The sequence below is a fragment of the Balaenoptera borealis genome, assembly GCF_965194805.1.
Source record: "Balaenoptera borealis genome assembly, chromosome: 8".
Taxonomy (NCBI): Eukaryota; Metazoa; Chordata; class Mammalia; order Artiodactyla; family Balaenopteridae; genus Balaenoptera; species Balaenoptera borealis.
In genome coordinates, this window is record NC_138865.1 from 78,732,113 (window position 1) to 78,752,479 (window position 20,367).

General features: G+C 40.4%; 1 protein-coding gene across 9 annotated transcripts in view; it reads left to right on the forward strand.

Annotated features, from left to right (window-relative positions):
- PCSK5 (proprotein convertase subtilisin/kexin type 5) overlaps positions 1-20,367 on the forward strand; it is a 465,151-nt gene that overhangs the window by 123,559 nt on the left and 321,225 nt on the right. For all 9 annotated transcript variants that reach the window (XM_082401326.1, XM_082401328.1, XM_082401327.1 and 6 more), the window contains 2 exons: positions 5,085-5,228; positions 9,093-9,169. In XM_082401326.1, coding sequence (XP_082257452.1) covers positions 5,085-5,228; positions 9,093-9,169 — 221 coding nt within the window. The remainder of the gene's footprint in view (positions 1-5,084; positions 5,229-9,092; positions 9,170-20,367) is intronic.

Sequence of the window (20,367 nt, forward strand, 5' to 3'; positions counted from 1 at the left end):
CAATATCAAAAAACCAAACAACCCAATCCAAAAATGGGCAGAAGACCTAAATAGACATTCCTCCAAAGAAGATATACAGATTGCCAACAAACATATGAAAGGATGCTCAACATCACTAATCATTAGAGAAATGCAAATCAAAACTACAATGAGGTATCACCTTACACCAGTCAGAATGGCCATCATCAAAAAATCTACAAATGCTGGAGAGAGTGTGGAGAAAAGGGAACCCTCTTGCACTGTTGGTGGGAATGTAAATTGATACAGCCACTATGGAGAACAGTATGGCGGTTCCTTAAAAAACTAAAAGTAGAACTACCATACAACCCAGCAATCCCACTACTGGGCATATACCCTGAGAAAACCATAATTCAGAAAGAGTCATGTACCACAATGTACATTGCAGCTCTATTTACAATAGCCAGGACATGGAAGCAACCTAAGTGTCCATCGACAGATGAATGGATAAAGAAGATGTGGCACATATATACAATGGAATATCTCAGCCATAAAAAGAAATGAAATTGAGTTATTTGTAGTGAGTTGGATGGACCTAGAGACTGTCATACAGAGTGAAGTAAGTCAGAAAAAGAAATACCGTATGCTAACACATATGTATGGAATCTAAAACAAAACAAAAAATGGTTCTGAAGAACCTAGGGGCAGGACAGGAATAAAGACGCAGACGTAGAGAATGGACTTGAGGACACAGGGAGGGGGAAGGGTAAGCTGGGACGAAGTGAGAGAGTGGCATGGACATATATACACTACCAAATGTAAAATAGATAACTAGTGGGAAGCAGCTGCATAGCACAGGGAGATCAGTTCCGTGCTTTGTGTCCAACTAGAGGGGTCTCATAAGGAGGTGGAAGGGAGACGCAAGAGGGAGGAGATATGGGGATGTAGCTGTATATATAGCTGATTCACTTTGTTATACAGCAGCAACTAACACACCATTGTAAAGCAATTATACTCCAATAAAGATGTTAAAAAACAAAAAAAAGAAAAAGAGGTGTGTATCTGTTAATCCCAAGCTCCTAATTTATCCCTCTCCTGCCTCCCCCCTTTAGTAACCATAAGTTTGTTTTCTATGTCTTTGAGTCTGTTTCTTAAAACAGATTTTTTGTGTATTTAATTCTGCTCTCTTATTAACGTTGTGGAGTCAGAGACGCAGTCTTATGAACCACTTTATCAATGGAAATGAACAACAGATGTTTTCAATGTTAGCAGACTATTGGCAGCATATAAATTGGCAGTTCATTGGAGACCTTAAGAACCTGGAAAAGTTTAAAAATAATGACACTGAGGGTTCCGACCCACCCCCCCAGTCTGAGGAAAATGGTGGTGAGAGCATAACAAAGGTGTTTATTTTGGGTATAAACTGTTCTTTCATTTAGCAAACTTTGTGATATGTTTATAAAGACACAAGAGAAGTAGACACACCCAGAGTGGTTTATAAGCAAAAGAGCTCATAACCGTGGTATGGAAGAGGCCTTTTCTAGAACTCACAGAATAATCTCTCTAAAATTTCATTCCTGAAAAAGAATAAAAGTTTTTATTGATAAGGAAATGAGAGACCTAGGTAGTAACCATTGTTTCTGTAGATATTTGCTATTTTGTGTCCTTGTCATCTGTGCATAGCCTATTATTGAAATACAGGACATTATTCAGAGCTGAAGGTGCATATATGTACTCTAAATATTTGTCTTACATATACAGTGCACATATGTGGTTTTCATCAGCTTTAAATATGCTGGAAATTTCTGACTGGCCCCTTTTGTGAATACCAGCCTCGGGACTATATGTGGTAACACAGTTCCAGACACTAGTCTTAATTCCTGCTCTGGCACAGATCTCTTAACATGGCAGGCTGAGTGTGAGGAAATCATGGCTAATATGTGTTCCTTTTGCCTTTGGGTAATGCTGTAACACAGATTGCTGTCAAGTAAATAGAGCCCAGTTTAAAGACCATTTTGATCAGGCAGTTAAGGAAATGATTAATTCCTTTTCATTTGGGCTACATTGAGTGACATCAGTATTTTCTGTAGTTTTTGCTCTTTGGATACCTTGGGCTTATGAAACAGTGACATGAGAAACATGTTCGGAAGCCTGGACTACTTGAAATGGTGTTAAAAATCTAAAGATCACGTTCAGGATGTAGGGTCCTCGTTTAAGGGTCCACGGATCTTATCACTCATTTTCCAGAAACACCCCTGGCTCTGATCATCTTTTTTTTTTTCTTTGACATTTTAGCTACCTGATATATTAGATTATCCAAATGAAAGTATCAATTGGATATTTCCCCTCCTTCCCCTTCTACCAATACCATGTTGGCAGATGAAAAGAAAAAAAGTGGTTCAAAAATATTTAATGGTGAAGTCAGATTCAACAGAAGCAGAGGTGGAAGAAAGAAACCTAACTGCTCCACTTTGAACACACATGTTTTCCATACACGGTGGGTTTTCTTCAGTTTTCATAATTACAATTTCAGGCAGCATCCCTCCACTCCAGGACAGTTATCCATGTGTGGGTGACCCATTTCCTGTGCATTTCCTTCCTCCCACCCACCTCTTGGCCACATTAATGCTACTTTGTGTCACAAACGATACCACAGGTGGCCAGAGCAGGTTTTGAAAAAGAAAAAAATGAAATGGAAACCTGTCAGTGTTGCTTTGTGTTAAATTAAAATATTTGGTGAGGAGAGGCCCAAACTCTTGGCTAGAATGAGACTTCCGAAAAACATGGGCATTTTGTAAATCTACACTGTTTCTTTCATGATCTGTTAATCAAGCATTAGCTGGCTGGATATCTCTGACGAGGTCGGAGGAGCAAGCGTTTGGCAGATGTGAACTTGGATATAAAGTGGAGAATATGCCCTCACTTGTGGCGTGTAAGCGATAAGCCAATATTGACTGAAATCCTAGACTAGACTTGGTTTAATGCATAGTCTTCTAGAGGCTTACAAAGGAGCCAAAATTCACACACAAGATTCAACATTCAACCACAGTTCAGCAGAATTCAGTAAGTTGAGGTTGGACTGTGTAGAACAGAATGTTTTTTTTATGTGTGTGTTGTGTGTTGTGTGTGGTGTGTTGTGTGTGTGTGTTGTGTGTGTGTGTCTGTGTCTGTCTCTCTTCATTCCTAAGTTCAGCGAAGGGGAAGAGCTAGCCAAGTGGGAGGCAGTAGGTCCTGAGCTGTGCTCCAAAAACTGGGGAGAGAGGGGAGAGTGGAATTGGATCAGTGTAGTAATAGATGGTGGTGCAGGGCCTCAAGTGCCAGAAAGAAGTCAAGAAAGTGACAGAAAGTTACAAATGTTCATAAAATATATAAGCCCCTATTTTCAATGAAATTGATATTATCTGTGATGAAAAATGGGTACACCATTTGTCAGAATGAATCCATAAAACTACTCAAGTGTGTTTATAATGTTCGACAAAGGTATTAGAGGTATCTGCCACTAGTTAGCATTTGATTTTGAGGGGTAAAGTTTGGAAAGAGGTGAGCTTGCATTTAGGTTGTACTTAAAATAAAAGTCAAGTCATGGCTACAAAGCCCGGGACGACCTGACCTCTGCTGCCCATTCTGATCTGCTACCTTTTATGCCATTTTCCTGCTCATCCACTAAGCTTCAGCTACACCCCATCTTCTTTCTCTTTCTTCAATGCACTCATCTGTTTCTCACCTTATGGCCATTGCATTTGCTGTGTCCTCTACCACGACAAGGTCTAAGCTCTTGGGCAAGCCAGCTCTTTCTCATCAGTCATATCTCAACTCACATTTCACTTTCTCAGAAACTGGGGTCTTTTCTGACCGTCCCCCCCAGAGAGGTGTGTACTCAGACTGCTCAGCATTGACCGCCATATTACCCTCTTCAATTCCTTTAAAACGTAAGGAGTGTTCTGAATGGTCTTCCTTGTTTTCTTTATCATCTGTGTTTCCCCTTTAGAGAGGTCATGAGGACAGGGACCTCATCTTCCATGTTCACTGCCATACCCCAGCATGTAGTAAGTGCTCAATAAAGTATGCGTTAGATGAATCAGTGGCAGTGGGGTCTCCATTATGCTTAGAGCACACAGAGCTCATGTTCTCTTCGCCTCTTGAAGTGCTGAACTGTTACAAAGCAGGAGGAAGATAGTGAATGTTGAGGACCTGGGCTCGCGTTGCCATGGCAGTAGGCTACGGCACAGCCCTTTTCCTTTGTTCCTCTGCTGAGCCTTAAGAACCTGGAAAACGCCACTCAGAGGGATATTTCATAGAGATGGACTTTGAAGGAGTAATTGTGTGGGTTGGATGAATGCTAGTCAATTATATCGGGAAGAACTGCTGGTTTAATTTATTTCTTGATGTGTTTGTATGTTGTAGCCATTGTGGAATGAAATCACTACACCTAATGAGCTAAGATTCGATGCCTCTTCAGCCTGCCCTTCGAAGCCCTCACGCACATTTTCCTGTGCCTGTCCCCTGTCTGGACTCTGCACTCTTCTTCTCTCCCTTCTCAAAGTAGCACTGAATGAGTCTGTTGGCTCCCTACAAATTATGAGACAACACTCATTGTTAATTTGCTGAAAGAAGTTTGAAGAAACTGTTATTTTTTCTCATTAATGGGTTTCTCACAGCAGTGGCACACCTCTGGCTGGCACCGTACAGAAGCTGCCGGGGTTTTTTTGCAGCCAGACTTTTCTAGTTGCCTGTTTAAGAAATTATAATGTATATGTTCTTCAGTTATCTAGTTTGGGTTTATAAATGAAATGCTACGATCCCTTTTTATGTGTCATTAATACATGCTAACAATAAAATGGTGCACCCATTATTCTGCTGTTGAGATATACTTTATTTATCATGTTTTTCCGAAGGTATTAGAACAGGGCAGAACTGGCAGGAGAGATTTCTGTCTTGCTTTCCTTCCCCACATCTATCCTTCCTCCCTTCCCCTGTTGTCATGTTGGAGATCTGCGCTTCTACTTGAACAGACGATCCACCAAATTCCTGTTAATTTAATGCGTTGTCTTAAGTAGTAGGTGATTTTCCAGCCTCCTCACTATTTGGTAATCTGCAACGTCCAGTTCTCCCTCTTACACCTTTAGCACTGCAGTGACAACACACATCCCTGCCAGTCAGACATGAATATCGAAGGAGCCTGGAAGAGAGGCTACACGGGCAAGAACATCGTGGTCACCATCCTGGATGATGGCATTGAGAGGACCCATCCAGACCTGATGCAGAACTACGTGAGTATTTGCTGTGGTCAGAGCAGCTTCCCTCCTGGGAAACAATGGAACTCATGTTAGGATGCTCCAAAAGGGGGAAAACCACTGAAAAATGCAGCCAGCGGGTACAATAGGCTCTGCGTGTTGCTGCCATCTTATAAAGCATGCACTCTTGGAGGGCAGGAAGCAGGAGATAAGGCTATCCCACTATCCACTTCTGTGTGCCTTTGATGTTCTGATGATAAAATGCAGGTGATAAGGTAGCAGAAACCCCAGCACCAATCCCACGTGCTACTGACAACATCCACTCTTCTCAGCAGTTCATCCATGCGGCCAGATAGCACTCCTCGTTTCCTTTATGGAGAAAGTGTGCTTAGAACTCTTCTCAAGTTATTCCGCGAGTCTCGTTCTCTCTCTGCCTCTCCCTTTTTAAAGGACAGTAATGAACGGCCTCCCAGTAGTCCTTAGGAATCAGTCAATTCCCTTGCTTAAGAAAGGACTGAGATTCCAGGACTCAGAACATAAGGTGAGCCCAAGGTCACAGAGCAAGTGAAAGGGCTGAGACTCAGTACTTTCATTGAAAGCCACAGTCTTGATACCCAGTGCCCACTGGACACTGGGGTCGGTTTCTGTCCCTGGGGTCCCCTTTACCACCATGATATTTCCTGCCTGGAAGTAGGTCAATGACCCCTCTCTCTTCTACTCTCCAGACGCCTCCTTTTCCATCAGTGTCTCCTTCCTAAGTTTGGTTAAAAATGCCATAATTATCTCCCAATATGCCATTCTCTGCTCAAATTTGTTTCTCATGACACCTTGGTGTTCTCCCTAAAATATCTCTTTTGTTACTTAAGAGCCTGCGGTGCCTCCCTCTTCTCTGCAGATGCAGCTCTCTGATTCCTGTCAGGACTCAGCAGAGACTCCTGGTGGACCCCACTCCACACCAGTGCCTTCTAAGCTCTCTTCTGTTGACGACTGCTTCCACTAGAACACTGGTATCACTGCATACCCACTAGGACTTCAGTCACTTTTACCTATGTCCCTCTCTGTCCCTTCATAACTCCTTTCAATCCCAACACTTTGGTTGTATGAGTTTTCCTATATTGTATTTCATGTTGTTATTGAAAAAAATTTCAAAGTTGGTGATTTTCTCTCAGCTTACAAGTTTCCTCTCACAGCCTTGAAAATACAAGCAGCTGTAAATCATGATGAAGTCAGGACTCATGTTGATCCTGAAGGAGGAAAGTCAGGGACCAGGGTGGGAAGCTTTGCTTCGTGTTTACGGAAGGTCCCCACAGAAAACCCTAGGCTATAACTGGAGGACCACATCTCCTCAGATTTTTCTCTTCTCTGTTCTATATTCATCATCATTAAGGGGGCAGTGTCAGCAAGCCCAGCCCATCTCACGGTGCCCTGAGCTTGTGGAGAGTTCTGAGAGGGGCCCGGCCCATAGCTTCCCGTTGCACATTAACACGAAGGACCCACCATCCTCGCAGGCCTGCTGCCTTTCTCTCCTCTTTGCTCCTCGGTAACTGGTGGACACGGCAGTGGCCCATCGTCCTGGACTCACTCAGAATGGACATGGCCTTTTCCTTAAGGCGGACGTACTGTCCTCTTGAAATCTGCTATTTCCCGCCCCCCTCTCTCTCCGTCGCCCTCTCTCTCTCTCTCTCTCTTCAGCGTGGGAAGACATGGTTTCCCTGCACTGTGGGAATGACTCCCTGTATCTGTCTCTCTGACCATCTCTCCTCTGGCTTCTTTCTTATCTGCCGCTTCATCTTCTCATGAAACCATTTAGGTAGCGATTGCCATATATGCTCTCCAATGTTTATTTTCCATTTGCTCAGTCTCACTTATTGCATGACACTTACTCTCTCTTAGTTTTCCTTTTGTCCCTCAAACCTGAAAAGATTCTCTTTTTATCTTTGCAAATAAAATACTTCCAAGTCACTTCCTTGACACATCAGAAACTACCACTGGCTCACACAGCCACCCATATTTCTGACCTACGAAGACCTTCCTTCACTCAGGACCACCCAATATCACCTTATACTTTTATCAACTTGAACTGCTTTGCCTCTCAGTATTCTACCCTGTTGCCCTTTTTGTTTCGAAAATTCAGCTAAGAAACTTCACAAATCGATTTTTACAATGAAAGGTTGAAACAGTTTCTCCTAAATTAGATGATTTTCCCTAAGGTTGAAAAACAGAGAGGGAGAGAGAGAGAAGGAACTGCAAGTTCATTTAGTTCTCATTTGTACGAGACACTTGATTGGCTGCCCTTACCCTGCCTCCAAGCACACTCAGATAAACTTGTGTCTCTTCACAGAATGGAATTTCAGAGCTAAAAAGGAACTTCAGTTCAGCCTCCTCATTTGATAGGGTAGACACTGAGGCCTGAAGACTAAAGTGAGTTAGCCCAGGTCATATAAAGAACAGAACTGCGCCTGTCCACTGCCTAGCAAAGAAGTCTTTCTTATCGTATGCAGTACAGTTTTTACAGGGTGTTCCTACTCGCCACTGCATAGAAGTGCATTTGATTAAACACAAAGAGCCTTAACCTAAATGTGATTGCATTCTTTACCTCTTTCACTTTTTTCTCCCTGGAAAGAAAATTCTCCACAGTTCACCTGTGCAATTAGCAGTACTGGTGCCCTTTTGATTCTCCTAATGTTACAGCTGGTGAAGAGTAGAGAAAAGCACATTGGATGGGGTGGCTGGGTTCCAGTCTTAATTCCATAGGCAATTCGTTTCATGCCTTTGGCCAAGTCACGTAACCTGTCTCGGGCTTCTGTTTCCTTATAAGTGAAATTGCACAGTATTGTCCTTCATGCTTTAATGACTGCTGAGGTGGGCTGCTTTGTATGTTCCTTTGTACGGGAAGCAGAGACTTATCACCTTTATATGTCATGTGTATTTTGCTTACTCCCCCCCAAAAATTCAGACTCCATGTACTTTAAGTTATTTTCAGAAACAAGAGCCTTTGATAAAGACAGAAAACAAAGATAGCATTTACTTTCACTAAAACTGATAACAGAAATAAATCATCATAAAGCATCAGAAAATTCAAAACATCCTAAATTAGTTCTATCTATGGTGATATAAATTTGGATGATGGAGCAATCCATTAATTTTTTTTTTTTTTTTTTTTTTTTAGTAATTTGAAGATTTTTCACAACCATTTAAAAAAGCAAACAAATAAATTCAGCTTTGGTTTCAAAGAAACTTCTGCTTCATTTTGGAACTTTGACATATAACAAAATTTTGATCATTATTTTGGTTGGGGCAAAAGACCTTTTGGTGTTAGTACGAAGTCTTGAATTGTAGACCCTTTTACAGTAGTTAAAACATCTGAAACCAGACAAATATTGCCTAATAGAGGTCCCAAGATACCTGATATAATAGATTTCTAATAGTGATTTTTAATTGGCTTGCCAATTATTTGTGAATGATTTCTGTCTCCAAAAATCTTTGAATTGTGATAAGGAATTTGCACACTCAAGAAATGAAGTAAGGAATACAGAGAGAGTCGGCGAAGAATAAATCACTGTCTTCTAGGTGTTCTAGCAGTACTTCGCAGAGAAGGTGGTTGTCGAGGACATCTTCAAAGCACTGGGGTGAGGGGTCAGTGCTAGGTATGAGGGAAAAGTGCCGGCAAGAGCGGACTGGACACGTCTTTGGTCTGCAGAGAGTATTTCTTCACCTTCATGGGGAAAGATATGACACTGATTATTACAGAACAAGGCATCCTGACACCACCGGACCATGAGTGTATTATTTACTCTAATTACTCTCTTGCAGAAATGTGTTTAAGGAGGCATGAGCCTTCAGGGGCATGGCTAATTAATGAACGTCTGTCTCCTTTCTCTCTCTCCTCTGTGACCATAGGATGCTCTGGCGAGTTGTGACGTGAATGGGAACGACTTAGACCCCATGCCTCGTTATGACGCGAGCAACGAGAACAAGTAAGGCCCAAGTGGGGGTACCTGGCATGTGGCCGGCAGGGAGCTTTGTTTTCTGCTCTTGCGGAGGGAAGTGTTTTTTTGAAAATCTTTGGTAACAAATGATCCCTAATTTGCTCCAAGATAAACAAGTGTCTTTCGGCTAAAGCTTCTGGATATAAAAAGGCGTGGTCCACACAGTAAGAATGGTTGCAGAGAGAAACTGGGGAATGACTTGAGGGTGCGGTTGGGGAATATCGTTCCTCAGGTGTTCATTGGCCTGTGACCCATTTGCTTAGGGATAGGGGTGCTAAAGGGAGAGGCAAAACAAAGTGCCCCCCGAGAGGGTTACTTTATTCTGTTAAGTTCAACGCATTTGATTGAATGCTGTGCTTGAGGTCTCTGCCAGCGCTTTCTGATTTGCTTCTTTTTCTCCTCTACTTTGTAGTGATTGTATTTTTTACTGATATACCTGAAATACCTCTATGGTTTGCCACGTATGGAACACATTACCTTTCTTATCCTCACAGGCAAGAGCCTTAGAAACCCATGGAACCACGTTTACACTTTCCAGTTAGTACAGTAGTTTTCTTGAAAGCAAATGAAATACACATCCATTTCTTGCTTACGATGATCCAGGTATTTTTAAAAGATTAGTAGGTGTTTCTAATCTCTAGATCACATTAACTTTTTTGCTTTTACTGCACAGTTTCTCTAGGATAATGCTGTGATTTAGATACTATCATTTGAATTTTTATTTACATGTTTTTGTTTGGAATCACAGAAGTTATAAAGAGAGGTGTTTTACTCATTTATTATGTACTATTTCTAGCCTGCATTTTTCTGTAGGGAAAAGTTTCTCAGCTGGTATTATTTAAGTAAGTCAATAAGTTTAGATAAAACCAATGCGGCCTAGATAATTGTGACTGTACATGGGTTTTTCTTTTTTTTTTTCCCCTCTTCTTACCATTTACAAAGAAGCCTCAAAAAAGTTACTGTGAAAAATGCTGTTTTTTAATATTAACGAGTCAATATTATAAATCAAATTCAGTGGTGAAAGCATTAACATACAAATTGATGTAGATAGAATTTTCCAGAACTTTCCAAACAGAAAGAGAAAGGGCCCTAAAGTAAACTGGATCCTTTTCTTTCAAGCCTGGTCATTACTGTCTAGATTACACTGTTTAAAGTTATGGTCAATTTCATGCAAAGGGTTACAATTTGAGACAATGTGAGCTAATTTATTTAACCTAATTTGCAAACTAGCATGAAACACTGAAGAAGAAACTGGAAGCTTCCATACTTAAAAGGTCACCGATAAATTTCACTCTCCAGTCCATTCTGCTCTAGTGTGACACATATACTCCTAAAAATACTCGCACTCTGCAAAGTCTAAAACCATAGAGTATTAGGAAAAGCTTAGAAGCTTCATCAATGACACACAGAAAAATGATAGTGACCTATTAAAAATTATTCATGTTAACACTTTATTCATGTTAAGTGGTTAAGAAATTTATAAAACTATAATAAATGTGGCACTTAATCGTTTTTTAAAATTTTTTAAATTTAAAAAAGTCCTTTGTTAAATTATCTTATTTTAAATTCAGCCCTTAGATGTGAAGGAAAAAACAAGGCTCAGACAGGTCAAGTGGATAAGGGTTAAACAGGTAATAAGTGATGAAGAAGTTAGGAAGCAAAGAATCAAACTCAAGTGGTTTGTTTACAGACTCTTGCTCTGCATATTATACACAAGGCCAGAGCCCTTATGGTAATGAAAAGGAACATGATCCAAGTATCTTTCATTTAAATGAGTTGTAACTAGAGATAATTGGTTTCAGTAACAGTAAATTTGAGAGGAAGAAAGGCTGAATTATTGACCAGAATATTTGGAGAATACAGAGTGCTGAGCTGACCTTTGACATCCTGTCATAAAGAAGGCTCGAGACTGTGTGCCAGTCTGATACTTCAAAATAGTAAGGATATGATTCATAGCTAGGCTGGGTTCAAAGTCCATTTCCATCAATTTTATACTTAATCTGTGTCTTATCATTATGAAATTAAATTCTAACTAGTATGTTTATAATACAATTCTCTTGTGACACTGACTTCTTAAGCTGCACTATTCTTTTTAAATTTTTTATACAATTTATAAAGTTTACACTCCATTTACAGTTTTTACAAAATATTGGCTCTATTCCCTGTGTTGTACAATACATCCTTGTAGCCTATCTTACACCCAGTAGTTTATACCTCCCACTCCCCGACACCTGTACTGCCCCTCCTGGCATTTCATCTTGAATAAGACCTGAAATTTGCTTATGGAAGTGTGTACCCATTACATCTACTTCTACTCACATGCCTGCCACTCTGTGTGCAAGAAAAAAAGAAGAAAAAAGAGATAAAGATGAAAACTTTGAAGAAGAACAGAGAATAGAGAGGAAAATAACAAAATAGGCTGGGAGGAAGGGGGAAAATAAGCAGAGTGGAGGATACCCTCCAGGATGGTTTTTGGAAGCATGGCAGCTTGCAAGTTATTCTGAAGTGGAAGGAGGGTTATCTGAGGTCAAAGAGGAAGTGACAGCACCAGATGTAGACACATGTGGACCATTGTGCTCCTAAGGTGTGCAGCTCTGTGTGTTTCGTGCATTCCTACAGCGCTCAGTGCAACTAGGTATGTTTTCTACAGTCACCTAGAGTTTCTGGGACAAAATGGTGCATAAACAAATGCAAATTTCACATTGTACTCAAATCACTCTCTAATATATCAACGTTATAGGAAGAAATTTGTGTTTTCAAGGCAAGCATGATAGTAGAACTGATTGTACCGTATCTTTTGGCTAAAGTTATCCCATCAACATTTGTGTGTATAGAGAAAAGATAAACAGGAAAGCTAGAGGAAAGTCGAGATCAAGTTAACACCCACAGTATCCTTGTACAGGGTGTGAAGGGACAAGAGAGGCTGTAGGTGGAAACTGAAAATGCATTGTGCCCTGTAGCCAGTTCTGTCTGAATCTACATGTGGTGACTTTTGCATCGAAACTCAGTGGTAATGGTGACTCTTCTCCAAGGGCGTGTCTGTCCTGTGACTGACAGTGCTAACTGCAAAGGCTGTGTGTGAAGACAATTCTCTGAGTGTTGGCTTTGATGGCTTTTTACAGGCTGCCTTTTAAAAACTGTATCCTTTGTTGAGGATTCCTTTCCAACTTGGCAGCTCCCCAAGACCTTTGTCCAGGAAGAGTCACTACCATCCCGCTTCCTCTGGGGTATTCTAGTGTGTCCTGCTTTGACTCATTCTAAGTACTGTTCATGGTTCATTGAGTGCAGTGTGGGTTTGAGTGTTGGAGGACACAGGCATTGTTCTGGATGTGTGCTTAGGTTTGTAGCCTTGACAGTGAAATAGGGCATTTTCAGAGGGGCAACACCACCACGCCTACCTCTGTTTTATGAAAATCAGCAGTCACCTGGGGCATCAGATGTCCCTTTATCTCCTATCAGTACTGCTGCCCAGTTTTTTCTTGGCCAACCACAAGCATGTATTCAGACATTTAGGGTTAAAATATCCTCTCTGCTCATTAGACAATAATTATAAATATGATTGATGGATCTGTCTTTAAGTGTGGATCCACAGATAGATAATTCTGTTTCAATAGAAGTCATTTGGCATCAGGAAATAAAGAGTGGTTTGTAGTTTAAGAGAGTTGACTTTTATCCTTGGTTCACCTTAATAGCTTTATGGTCTTTAGGCCTAACTATTCTGAGCTTTAGTATTTTAAAAAATATCTAAAATGGACATAATAATACTTCCAAAGATTAGCAATAAAACATGTAAAACACCAAGCATAGGGCTGCCTATCTAATAGGCACTAGGTAATTATAGCTGTTATTATAATCATGTGTTCAATTCCTATATCCAGTTCTCGATAAATAATCAGTTAAAAATTACAATTATCTCAAAATATATGTGCATATGAACATTTCACATTTCAATTAAGACTTGGAAGTCTTTGTTTATTTCCAAGGTTAGAGGTTTAGATATGTTTTCTGCTTCTTCAGGGGCTGGGAACTGTGGCTCATTTGGTCTACAGTAAATCTGCTTTTCTTTAATTCCAATACTCCGTCTCCCTTTAGTGGACCATGAGTCCTTGAATTTGAAGTGAGTTAGTGAGGGGGAGGAATTTCTAAACATTGCCTGAATGAAAAAGTTGAGGCATATGCTGTGCAAGTGCCTCCTCATTGTGCAGTCTGACCAGTAGGTTTCAGAGCATATTGGAATTATTTACACCTAGGTGCGTTTGTTCATTCCTTCAACAGGTACTCATTAAGATGCTACTTTTGTGAATGGCTCTGTGCTAAATGCTTGGGGGATACAATAATGCAATAATATAGGCTACTAACAGGTTGAATTAGGAGATGACTTAGGAAGAAGCTGTAACCTGAAGGGTTTTGGGTTCTATAGTTGGCTCTTCCTAACTGTAGGTGTGGAACCTGAGGATACGGAGGGTTAACTGAACCGTGTCATTTTGTATAAAGGACTTGAGCTTCCACAGAGGTTGGTATCTGCAGGGGGGGCCTGGAACCAATGTCCCATGGATACTGAGGGATGACTATACTAAGAGACAGTGCACCCTCAAAACTTTATGCGGATCATATCTCTCAGATTTACCTGATTACATTTCTAGCACTAAAGCTTTGGGGTGAAGAAAATCACCTCTGAAGTAAAAAAGTTATAAAAATCCTTTTCTTATTGCTTTTTCAAGTCCCCAGATGGTGGAGTGTCAAACCTAAATAACAGATGCTAAAGAAATAGCATTATTAGGGGAGACCATAAAACCTGTTCTCCCATTCCGCTTTGCCTCCATTTGTATTAACTGGTAGAATAAAACTGACTGCATTATTCTAGGCTTAAAATAGAAAACGCCTCCCTATAAATGAAAGTCTCCTGGCATTTCATACTACTACTCCCATTTCTGATAAATGAATTATTGATGTCTGAGTTAGATTTTTCCTTCCCTAGGTTGCTTCTTTTTAAATATTCCCTGTGCTTGAGTCATAGCAACATATTTAGTGGGAGATGAGACCACACTGCGTATCTTGAATGTGTGATATGTGGGCCCAGAATCTAATTCCCTTTCAAAACAAACCAACCTATAGGTTAAAGACTCATTTCCAAAAGGAATGGATTTTTCATTTTTGTTGCTTATCTCTGTTTCCCTGAAGATTTAACCAGGGTGGATGGAAGTACACTTCTGCTCGTCTTTAGTGTCCTTTTCACACATCATTTCTGGTTTTTAGAATGTCGCCATGTTGTGTGGCCTTTTCTTTCTCATCCCTGCGGATGAGGACGGTTGTCGGGAGATAGCGTTGCAAAGCAAAGCCGATAAATGTAGGCAGTGTTGTCTACCTATACAGGAACTATTTTAACTCAATACTAGAGAGAAAACCACACTTTAAATCTACCACCTTAACAAATAGAAGCATTATTTCTTCATACCCAGGATTTAGCCAAACATGTTCAGATAAAACTATCCTATAGCTAGGTAGCTCAGACAAAACCTACCAAAAAGAAGTGAGGCCATTATCAGAGGCTGATTTGTTTTTTCCATATATTTTGAAATTTTTCCCCTAATCCTTTCGCAAAATAACACTACAATGTACTATATAGTAGTTACTTGATCAATGATTAGCGTGTGAATTTATATAATGCTGACTACAAATGTATGTACCAGAGGCCAAATGTGTACAAAAGAGACAGTTGTGAAAAATATCTGATCCTTTTCATATACAGCTATAGGTTTTATGTCCATGAAAGAACCTGCAACAAATATTGTAGAAAATTTGTTTCTATCCCATAGATTCGTAATGTAATATACTGAAGTAAGTAACATTTTGGACCATCTTCTAGGTTCTGGGAAGTGGTCTCGGTCTGGGGCCTCATAGCAAGTTGAGTAACAATAGGAAGTGGCTTCTCTCGGACCAGAAGCCAGCCATCCCGTCCCTTCCCTCACCAGCTGGTAGTCACAAGTCCTGACCATCCTCACCATTTAAATCCTTCTCTTTAATAGTTCTCCAAAGAAGCCTCCATTCCATCCATCCACACTAGCCTTCTGTTAGTCTAACCCCCTTCTCTCACCTGCATCCTTAGAAAATCTCCTAGACGGTTTCCCTGTCACCAGTCTCAACCCCATCCTGCTGCCCAAGTGATATTTTAGAACCAAAATAAGAATATTAAAATTTTGTAATATCTTGAAATTTTGTTAAAATGCAGAACCCTTCATGACCCCACTCTCCCCTCAAGTCTGCTCTACTCTCTGTCCACGCCTTCCCCCCACTTTATTTATCTACCCTGCAGGACTTGCGGGGTTCCCCAAAGGTGCCACACTTGTTCAACCTTCCACCATCTGCACCTGCATAATTCCTTCTTTCTCTGCCACTCGTGTCACTTCCCCTGTGAAGCCTTCTCTCACCTCCTGCATCCGAGTTGGATGCAGCTAACCCCCAGTGGCTCAGCAAGGAAGGAACAGAGAATAAATACCTTTTCTTTACCCTTCTGCATCCCACTGATGTCCTGCATGAGTGTTCCATTGGCCAAACCCAATGGGAAGCCAGAGGGCAAGGGAGTCCCTTAATGCAGTCCTCAGAGGTCAGCTTTCTGGGGTACAGAGCAGGGTAGAGGGTAAAAAAATAAAGCTATCCAGCACAAGGTCCATTATATATAACACCATTTAATAGTTACTACTTTGGGACACGTTTCGCTAATTCATCTAGACAAGCCAGTCAAGGTACATACTCTTGTAACTTTTGTATGACTGAACAGACATTTCATAACCCATACTAAACTGGAAAACATCTCAGCATCTTTCCTTGCCTCTCTATTCCCTATCTTGGTACACGTGACCCCATTTACAATAGCGAAGGTTTTTATAAAAGATGTAAGTTCGCAGATGCTGTGGAAACTCACTGGAGGACATCCAACTCGGGAGAGAAGGCTTCACAGGGGAAGTGACATGAGTGGCAGAGAAAGAAGGAATTATGCAGGTGCAGATGGTGGAAGGTTGAACAAGTGTGGCACCTTTTGGGGAATCCTGCAAGTCCTGCAGGGGTCCCCAAATCCTGTCTGCTTCTCTATGTAAGTTCCTTGAATACATTTTTTAATACTCAGATATAAGTCTCTGGAATAAGTTTTTATACCCAGTATAAAAGAGCGCAGACACATCTAAGAAAGAAAATAACTATGTCCATAGGAGTTGTCTTAATGGCTGTTTATTTATTCTTTAATGAGAGCTGAGTAAATACAGAAAATGGTTATCTAACCTCAAATTCCTATATACCTGACACCTGAAGTGTAAGTATTTATTTTTATAAAATACTGTATTAATTATTCCAGGGCTCATAATCATGATAATGCAGCCTTCAGGCCCTTTGTTGTTTCCTTTGTCAGTTTCAATGTGTTCTCCTCAAGGATTTGGGGACATAATCTCTTGGGGCTCACAGTACCAGTTTTGATAAAGGGTCTGATGCTATAGGTTACATTAAGGTTTGGGTTTAATTTGTGCTAACCCACTGCACTATTGACATGAATAATTGGTCGTTGCTTCAATTTAAATTTCTTATTTAAAAAACAAACTCACAAATTCCTGAGGTCTCTAAAGCAGATGGAAATTGCAGTAAGGGAAAGAGATAAGTATCCTTTTTAAATATGGATTAAGCATTTGAGCAGGGTTCCAGACAGGTATATTTATTTATCTTTCTCTTTTCATCTTCTCCTCTAACCTCCACCTTGGATCCTTCTATTTTCTCATGTTTCCTTATATCCAGAAATATGTAAAATCGAGAGCACGAAGACCTTGAGAGGTCAATGCTACCAGTGTGTTATTTGTATTATTACAGAGCAGTAGAGAAGGCATCCAGGACTTTTCAATTGTGATCAGCCAGTGTCCACAGACTGAACAGGAAGGCAGACTGAGGAGAAAAGAACCCTTGTTTTGTTTATCTCACTTGCTGTATAGATACCAGAAGAAGAACATGCTGAAAATATAATCAAACTGCAAACTGGTTGATGGTTCATTTCAGTATTAAGGTATTATTTAGATATTGGTTACCTTCCTATTCAAATCAAATGCCCTCTAAGATAAAGGACTGAAGTTAGAATTTTGTTTTTACAAGCTAAAGGAGATGTTATAATTTTTATGTTTTAGCAGTACAGTTAATTACAGTAGAAGTCTATTGTTCCAGTGTGCTTAAGTATGTGTGTGTGTAACATCTGTGGTAGCTGTGCATTTCAATTATAATCCTTAATAAAAGATGGAAAGGTAGAAAGTATGTCTTAGATCAGGACATATTTGCTTAGTTCTTATCTCATAAAATAGGTCACCAAAGAAGGCAAGGTGATAGAGGAAAAAAATGTCCTGATTTTGGGTGAGACCTGGGTACCAGTCCCAGCCTTGCTGTTCGTTATATCTGTGGCCTTGGAGAAGCATTCTTATCAATGTCGCCTCCTGCCACATCAGTATCTCGATGACCCTGTTTGACTTAAAACAACCAAAAAATCCATAAGTCTGTGGGGTTGCTACTTGGCTGCATTTGAATGCAGTGTAAGCAGCTGCTAATACAGTGAGCACGTCAGTATGTTGTCTCATTTACCACTCACAACAACCCACAATTGGAGAGAGAGTCTGGAGGGGTGAAGTAACGTGGCTAATGTCACCACATGGCAGACGCACAATTTGAGCTCATTTGTTCCCACGCCATCTGTTCACCTGCATAGTTAATTAACCTGTGGTCAAGTAGATGAGAAATTAATTCCTGTGTTGAGCACATGCTTCAGTAAGTTTACTGCCTGGGAAGAACTGTGTTTACCAGAATGCCTTACTGCTGTATTCAGTAAATACCCAGCAGCCTGGCTTTACCAAATGCTGGTGCTCAGGGCCCTGTTTCTCCAGAGAGAGGGGATTGGTCCACAAAGGTTGGTCAACACCTTACGTACACGTAACTTTGGCCAAGTAACAAAAATCCTTTATTACAGAAAATAATTGTACAGATCTGACTTCACAGTGGTATTTGTTCTATGGAAATCAATGAAGACCACCCAAATGACACTCTGGGCTAATTATTCGGAGCTTGCTATAGCAAGGGAGTCAGCTACTGTCACTTTAAGAGACTCAAAGGCAGGCACATGGCCCAGAAAGCTTTATAATGTAAAAACAAAAAACAAAAAATAAGAAGACTTCAGGTATGGTCTGATCAGAGGGTGCCATGTGGAAACTGGAGCTTGGGTCTCTGTTCTTAAACAATTCTACTAGTATATATTAACAGCTTTAAAAAAATTTGAATGAGTATCAGCTGGTCATCATGTTAATGTAGATAAATGTTTTGGTAAACTGTAAAATTGCCACAGGTATGGATGTTGTTAATCTTATTAAGGGTGATAAAGAGTAATAAAATAAAGTTTTAGTCTGATCCTCAGATGGCAGGTAGTTAATTTTCTCTCTATGGAGATATGGACTGTTTGAAGTTGGAATCACATAACCTAAGAGACGCTGTCCCAATGTTTTTACACTTACATGACAGCCCTTGAGAGTGCTCTGGAAATGTGGTCTGGGAAAGGAAGAATCTCTATAGGAGGAAGAAACTGAGACCAAGGAGAGCCTGTGGGAATCAGAAACCTTTTCCTGCCCTCAGACGGGTGTAGAGTCTTGAAGATGTGTCCTGCTTTGGGAAATGGTGGTGAATTATCTTGCCTATAGAACACCTAAAATAACTTGAAGGAATTGGGAGCAGTTGACTACTGGTGATTTTCCAGCAGATTTCCCTGAATCCCTGCTTTCTCTGCCTCATGTTCTCATCACAAGCTGCCATCTCATGAATTTTAGAAAAGACTGACCTTTGCTAGAAGAGTTTACCTCTTCCTTTTTTAGAGATCCTTACACCATCTGCATATAATTTACGTATGCTAGTAAATGCATTTGAATTTGCATGAATTGCAGATAAAATACCTGTGGTGATATCCTGGGCTGAGAGTAGCTGACTACTACAGATTTTGTATGACCTTTTTGCTCTTGGTTGGTTTTCCCTTTCTGAGATTCATTCTCACTGGATCACACCCCCTCCGACACCTGTCTGGATTGCCAAATATAGACTCTTATTTTCTCCACAACCCTCCAGTAGCAACCCCCCTACCCCCGTATCACAAATCTCTCTCTCTTTCCACTGTCCTGATACCTTGATCTTCCCATAGGCTCTAGTATTTTGTTGCCATCGTGTAGAGAAAAAAGAACACATTTGTCGCCGGTAATCACCTGGTCTTGGCACCAGTGTATATAGTTTGTACTGGGTGATCTGACTAGAACTTGAACGGTTCAGCAGCTTTAACTGTGACTTGTGTTGTTAATTTTATTGGCTATCTGACTCTTTCATAGAATTTATTTCCTTCCTAAATGAATGACAGATCCCTTTAATGCTTTTCAGAGGAGAGAGAAATATTTGAAACAAAAACACTTGTTTTCTTCTCTCTCTTATCCGCCCATCTCACGCAACACGTAAGAAGTATTGTGGGAGACTGGGTAATGGAGCATCTGAGAAAGAGCTGGGGTTTGAATGAAAAAGATCAAAGAAATAGAGGACTTGATTTGGTTGAAATTTAATTCAAATGGAGGCAAAAGGGGTCCCCAAAGGGTCCCTACATCTCAGAAGCCACTCCATTAACAACCCTGCATTTGCCTCATCATCCGCAGTTTGAAGCATTACCATTTATGGGACAGCAGAGGCCCCAGTTATTGTGACTATAGTTTTCCCCAATAGAGAGATGCCATAGCAACTGTGGCTTAATTTTCGATAGGTTGAATTTGTGTCGAATTGTTCAGCCTCTACAGGGAGTAATACTAGTGGCGTTATAATGGTGGAACCACATTCTACAACATGGAAGTATGGGAACAAGACCTCTTTTGCTGGTGTACTTGTAGGAGTGTTCATTCGTATTTGTTGAAATCTTTTTAGCTCAAATGCAAATATGAGCAGTTATTCAGGTATGCCATTGCAAATTCTATGGATATTCTTTTTTCCAGATTTTATCATCATATGTACTATTTTTATATCAATTGATTCCATTTACCATCATCCAGTTTTCTCACAGTGTTTCTATGAGCTTCTGTTAAAATCCACATTGTAAAACTTACTTCAACTCTAAGGTATACTAACTCCGTTGAATTCATCTTGGTTGAAACAAA